Source organism: Oryx dammah, unplaced genomic scaffold (assembly GCF_014754425.2).
Source record: "Oryx dammah isolate SB20612 unplaced genomic scaffold, SCBI_Odam_1.1 HiC_scaffold_17, whole genome shotgun sequence".
NCBI lineage: Eukaryota > Metazoa > Chordata > Mammalia > Artiodactyla > Bovidae > Oryx > Oryx dammah.
This window is the reverse complement of record NW_024070201.1, coordinates 47,597,558-47,604,865: the sequence shown is the minus strand read 5'-3', so window position 1 is coordinate 47,604,865 and position 7,308 is coordinate 47,597,558. Positions and strand designations below refer to the sequence as shown.

The following is a 7,308-nucleotide window of genomic DNA, read 5'->3' as shown; positions in this document are numbered from 1 at the left end:
CATAGACTTTAAATTCTTAAACCAATATTTTGGTGAGCATGGAGGCTGGGCAGTTGATGAGCAAGTGGAGTTTAAGAAATGGCTCACCTTTCTTTATAATGTCTTTCTTGACCACAGAAGAAATCCTGGAATCTAGAGGGGGAAAATGTATTTTCTCACTTGAACAGAAGAACTTTAGTGTGAAGGTCAGATGCCAGTAGGAATTTTTGTGCATTTTACTTTTGTTGTTGTTTTTTCTCTTGTTTTTGCTTTGAAGGATAAATTTTTACTCTCTCAACAACCCCTATATCTTTTGTTTTGTATTTTTGGTAGAAAGAATCAATCTTTAAATGATTAATTAGTTCTGAAACATAACAAGAAGAATGTTCTGAATCTTTTAAATCAGATTCAAAATCAATTATAGTTTGCTTAACATCACATATAAAAATTATATATTTAAAAAAAAATTATATATTTTATAATTATAAATTTTAAAATCTACGCATTCTACTAAATACTCTTAAGCTATATTTGCCTCAAGGAGATGCTAATCCAGGAACATATTGATATCAGAGTTGATTGTATGTGGCTACCATTCCCTTGTTATCAATTACCTAGGTGGCAATAGTGTTACAGAACCTGCCTGCCAAATTAGGAGACCTAAGAGTCGTGGGTTTGATCTCTGGGTCAAGAAGATCTTCTGGAGGAGGATATGACAACCCACTCCAGTATTGTTGCCTGGAAAATCACCTGGACAGATGAGACTGGCAGGTCCCAGTCCATAGGGTCACAAAAAGTAGGACATGCCTGAAACAACTTAGCACGCATACGTGGATGCCATCACTGTGGTATCAAGTTATGTAGTTGGAGATATGTTTAGTAAGAATAAAAAACATCCTGACCAAATCTTGACTGAATACTATAGAGATGCCTTGCATAATATTCTAGTATTGCTGAAAAAGCTATCAAGCTCAAAGACATTCATATAAGTCATTGCAGGAGGTTTTTTTTTTTTTTCCAAAACAGACTAATATAAGACCAGTAACTCTGGTCAAGATTGTTCTAAAGAAAAGTATAAAATTAATAATGTAACCTACAGTGGTTTTGTGTGTGCTGCTCTGGGGGGGGTTTTAGAAGGAGTTTGTGTGTGTTCAGACAGCATGTTAATAGTTCTGCATCTGAGAAGGGAAAGTCATTATGGTTATAAAAGTGGATGTTTTTCTTAACTGACGACATTGTGCAATGAAATAAAGAAAAACAAAGCAAAACTGTGAGGGTAAATCTAGGAGATATTATAGGACACTCTGAAGTTTCATTTTGTTTTTGTGACACAGGTGCTGATCTCATTTGTTCCCCTTCTGGAGTGTGATTGTGAATTGGGATTGTGGTTTAACAGTGAGCCCTATGGCAACTGCAAACTCCAGCAATATCCTGTCCTCCACCTTCTATCTCACAGGTATCCCTGGATATGAGGAATTTCACCACTGGATTTCCATCCCTTTCTGTCTCCTCTACCTTGTTGGAATCATGGGTAACTGTACTATCCTACATATTGTCCGGACAGACCCCAGGCTCCATGAGCCCATGTACTACTTCTTGGCCATGCTTTCTCTCACTGACATGGGCATGTCCTTGCCCACAATGATATCACTCTTCAGGGTGTTGTGGTCCATATCTAGGGAGATCCAGTTCAACACTTGTGTAGTCCAAATGTTTTTCATTCACACTTTCTCCTTCACTGAGTCATCTGTGCTCTTGGCCATGGCCCTTGACCGATATGTGGCCATCTGCCACCCACTAAGATATGCTACCATTCTCACTCCAACACTCATCACGAAAATTGGAATTGCAGCCCTGCTTAGAAGTGCCCTTCCTGTGATTCCAAATGTGGCCCGGCTGGCCTTCTTTCCCTTCTGCCACTCTCACATCCTTTCTCATTCTTACTGTCTGCACCAGGATATGATCCACCTTGCTTGTGCTGACACCAAGTTTAATGTTATTTATGGGTTAATTCTGCTCACTTTGCTGTGGGGAATGGACTCTCTGGTATTTTTGTGTCTTATGTTTTCATCCTTCACTTAGTATTAAAAATTTCATCTCAGGAGGGGAGATTTAAGGCCCTCAACACATGTGCATCCCACATCTGTGCTGAACTTATTCTTTATGTGCCTATGATTGGGCTCTCTATTGTCCATAGTTTTGCCAAACACTCATCCCCCCTCATCCACATCTTCATGGCTCATATCTACCTGCTAGTTCCACCTGTGCTCAACCCAATCATCTATAGTGTGAAGAACAAGCAGATCCACCAAGGAATTCTCCACCTGCTTTTCTCCCTAAGAATCAGTTCTTCTGTGATGTATGTTTGTCCTCAAGACAACGATGGCATCAATATTAAGTTTGTAAATATTTTCTACATGCTGTGTTGGCACCAGAGTTGCCAATAAAATATTACTGAAAAGAACAGAAATAAACTTGACATTACATCGTGCAGATGTCCTAAAGTAGAGAGTTGGTGTCCACTAGGATTATACAGACTGACTTAACACGTGTTCCCTAAATCTCCTCTAGGCATGAATATGTTGGAATACAATGTGTTAGATACCATTTAAATCTATTGTCTCTCATTTCTAATCCTAACCCTGATTTATGGTTTCCTGTCCATGAAGATTTCCTTGATTATCCTAAACCCATATTTCTATGCTTCTTGACATACTGCATTTTTCTGGGAATCTTACATTACCTTTCTTGTTATAAGTGTGTTTGTAAATCTTCTGAAGTTACCTTTATTAAAAATGGTAATGATCATATCTTGATATAAAATATATTAGATCTCACAGCATTTTATCTATCTTCATGGTGCATCAGCAGCATCTTTTAAAATTTTATACACATGATCTATATTTTCTCAAGAAATTGAATTTCACAAGGTATAGAAAAGGGCAACTTTCAGAGTTTGTTTTTTTTTTTTAATTAATTTTTAGAAATAATTTTAATCTTACAGAAAGCTGAAACTCAATAGTTTTATAATCCCTGAGATATCTTTTGAAGCCAGTAATTATAAAAAATCTAACTGACTGAAGTGTAGCTACTTTTGTTTGTGACAGTAAGAATCATAAAATATAAATCTTACTTTTTCTACAATTCTTTTGGCATATAAACTGTCTTTTCATGTTATTCAAATGATCTAGTGCATGGCTATGCATAGAGTTGTATAAGAAACTTGCAATTCTAGTTGAAATTTCTTAATTCACATGTCTATACTTGTTCAAAGACAAATAAATGAAGAAGAAAAATAAACATTTAAGGATGCTTTATCACTTTAAGTATGCTGATCTTAATAATACATAATACATTTTCACAAATCTTATTCTATCTACGCTAGGAACTGTGTCTCATGCAACTTGCTACCTTTGAGAACCAACACTATGTTTATTTAAATTATGCACTTAATAATTATTGAGTGCATAAGTGAAAAGAAATGAATCAATCATTGGATAAAGAATGACTAGTTTTATTGGATTAAAAAAATCTTGGAGAAAGAGATTTCACCTGTCATAAGTCCACATTTCACATGACAAAAAAAGGTACTATTAACTTAAAATTACCATTTCAAATGTCAAACATGTGAAGAACATCTAAGACTTCCCATGACTTATTTCTGTTCCCTATTTTTAATTCAATTATATCTGTTCCCTTCCCTCCTATCCTATTTCTTGACTCTACTTCCAAATATTCTTCTCTTTCAGCACTTTCACTTTGACCAAAGGGATATCAAGTAAAAATAAAGCAAGATATATGAACATCAAATTTAGATAATATTTCCTACAGTAAATAAGTAAAATAAAGTTAATAGAAATAAATTTTGGAAGACAATGTGAACATTATCATTTACTGTATACCATATAAGTAGAACTTACTTATGGAGAAGGCAATGGCAACCCACTCCAGTACTCTTGCCTGGAGAGTCCCATGGATGGAGGAGCCTGGTGGGCTGCAGTCCATGGGGTCGCGAAGAGTTGGACATGACTGAGTGACTTCCCTTTCACTTTTCACTTTCATGCATTGGAGAGGGAAATGGCAACCTACTCCAGTGTTCTTGCCTGGAGAATTCCAGGGACGGTGGAGCCTGGTGGGCTGCTGTCTATGGGGTTGCACAGAGTCGGACACGACTGAAGCGACTTGGCAGCAGCAACAGCAGCAGCACTAACTACAGCCATTCTATAAAACCTTCAAATTCAAAATATATTTTTAGTGTCTGCTTGCTGAATACATCATAATGCTTCTGCTCCAAAAAATGAAAAGTTTTATCATTTTATTAGCTAACAAATATATTCAAACTATTGAATCTTAGATTTTGCATTTCACACAAATACAAAAATATACAATGAATATGTAAATATACAGGCCAACTTTTGAGTTTACAAATTGTTGTCCTCTATATATTTCTTAAGATGTATTATTAGAGATACTTTATATTCATAAAAGGGGCTTACCTTGTAGCCCAGATGGTAAAGAATCTGCCTTCAATGCAGGAGATCCAGGTTTGATCCCTGGGTTGGGAAGATCCCCTAGAAAAGGGAATGGCAACCCATTCCAGTATTCTTGCCAGCAAAATACCAGGGAGAGAGGAGCCTGGCAGGCTATAGTCCATGGGGTTGCAGAGAGTTGGACATGACTGAGCACTCAACACACATATTCATAAAGTGTACTTTACTAAACACACTCAAAAAAACACATATTATCAAAATTAAGATAACTCTTCCTACAAAATATAGTCATTGAATACATGATTGATTGCATATACAAATGAATGGATATCAAGTTTTTCTTATGAATTGAGAAGAGAAGCACTATCTTGTTTTTAAAAATTTGACAAAAGCTAGAGTCCCAGCAAGTAGATAGCGTTATTGAAAGAGGAAGGCCTCTTGTTCTTCCCCAAATTCACAATAATATGATTTAAGCATCTATCTCATTTGCACCTGGACTTATAAATTAAGAGACACTGTTACTCATATTGTAATAAATAGTAATATTCAGTCACTAAGTTTTGTCTGACTCTTTGTGACCCAATGGACTGCAGCACACCAGGCCTCCCTGTCCCTCACCATCTCCTGGGGTTGACCTAAGTTCATGTGCATTGAATGGATAATGCTATCCAACCATCACATCTCATGAACATTTGTCAGCAAAGTGATGGCATTGCTTTTTATGTTGTTTGATGAAGTCATGAGTATTTATTTGCCTTCTAAAAGCCTTCTCTGCCTACCTGAAGAATGTGTAAATATCCAGAAGGCCAAATAATAATTCATCTTTGTGTTCCAATCCCCTATTATTAAGCAAAAATGCAATGCAATTGCTTTCATTATGTCAAATATTAACCTTTGTGCTATGCATTGATCATCTTTATGCTGAGTGATCACACCATCATGGTTATCTGGGTCATTAAGATCTTTTTTGTATAGACCTGTGTATTCTTGCCATAAAGAAGTCTGAGAACCAAGGAATTGCTGCTTTCAAACTATGGTGTTGGGAAGACTCTTGAGAGTCCCTTGGACTGCAAGGAGATCAAACCAGTCAATCCTAAAGGAAATCATCCCTGAATATTCATTGGAAGGACTGATACTGAAGCTGAAGCTCCAATACTTTGGCCACCTGATGCAAAGATTCAACTCATTGGAAAAGACCCTGATGCTGGGAAAGATTGAAGGCAGGAGGAGAAGGGAACAACAGAGGATGAGATGGTTGGATGGTGTCACTGACTCAAAGGATATGAGATTGAGCAAACTCAGGAAGGTGGTGAAGGACAGGGAAGCCTGGCAAACTGCAGTCCATGGAGTTGCAAAGAGTCAGGCATGACTGAGCGACTGAATAACAACTGCTGCATGAAACACTTTGTGGCAAAACATGATAGCAAGCAAAAAATCAGAGCAGAGGGGGTCAGTATCCATTTCACCATCTAAGCATTTAGCATTTTCATCTATATAAAATATTGCTGCAAAATATTTCATTAGCACACTTAGTCATTTAATCATTCAATTGAATAACTTTTAAAACATAATTTCCTTTTAAAAACCTACAATATGGATAATTACATGATTATACATAAACAGCCTCTATAAACAGCCATATGTATTTATATAAAGAATTATAACAATATAAATATTTTTAACACAGTCAAATTACTTCAACCATTTGACCATGTATATGTTTCTATTATGTTCATGATGCACTTCTTTACTGTTTGATGTCAAAGAAGTATTTTAGCTCCTTTGTAAATCAAGAGGTGGGTATTTCCAGTGGAGATAAGGAATAACACTTCAGTAATTATGTTATGAAAGTTCATAGATGATAAAGTTTGTCCTAGTACTATGGAATGCAATTAGCAAGACTATTTAGTGTCAGAAGAGCTAAACTAGGATGATTACATGTGCTAACAGAAACGTGCCAAATGAATCCAGTGAACAGAATCCTGACCACTTATCATATTTCCCTTTCCTTCAGTATTGCCCTGACACAATTTCATCCCCATTAAATCAGAATAAGAAATACAACAGATTGATCCAGGTTTAGTTATTGATCCTATTTAGGGAAATCATATATTTTGTCCCACAGTCATTGTAACTAAGACCAGGTATGTGTGATTAGTTGCTCAGTCATGTCTGACTCCTTGCAACCCCATGGACTGTAGCCCACTATGCTCCTCTGTCCATAGGGATCTCCAGGCAAGAATACTGGAGTGGATTGCCATATCCTCCTCCAGGGGATTTTCATAACCCAGGAATCAAACGGGTTCTCCTGCATTGCAGGAAGATTCTTTACCAGCTGAAGCCCAAATTCAATTAAGAAGCCATCCATTCCTGCTGGTGAGGTCTAATAGCAGCCTGACTTTAGTCCTACCTGAGAAATAGAAATTCAATTATCCTTGGCTCTCATGACATCCACAGAATGTTACCATGAAATATCCTGCTGTGTGTTTCCTTTATCTAACAAAAAGTAATTTCTCTTGTTTGTCACCAAAAGAATCTTTAATACACTAAAGTATTGAAGAGATAAGTTCATATTTGTGGAAGATAAAGGAAAGTTTTTGAGAGGAAAGGAAATGAATATTTTAGTTGTAGGTCATATATAATACAAAGAGATATATTGGGGGTTGTTGCATAAAATCATTAGCATTTATTTTTGATTAGTTATGATACTTATCCATTCAACAAATTTTTATTAATTATTTGTATATTTTGAGGTCTTCCCTTGTGGCTCAGCTGGTAAAGAATCCACCTGCAATGCAGGAGACCTGGGTTTGATCCCTGGGTTGAGAAGATACCCTGG

The 7,308-nt window shown here is 36.5% G+C and overlaps 1 protein-coding gene across 1 annotated transcript; it reads left to right on the top strand.

The window, feature by feature from the left end:
• The first annotated feature begins 1,383 nt into the window (after positions 1 to 1,383).
• Positions 1,384 to 2,426, top strand: LOC120875921 (olfactory receptor 51L1-like). The gene is given in 2 exon segments (XM_040257671.1): positions 1,384 to 2,020; positions 2,023 to 2,426. Coding segments are annotated over 2 exon segments (1,041 nt in total).
• Positions 2,427 to 7,308: the final 4,882 nt, after the last annotated feature.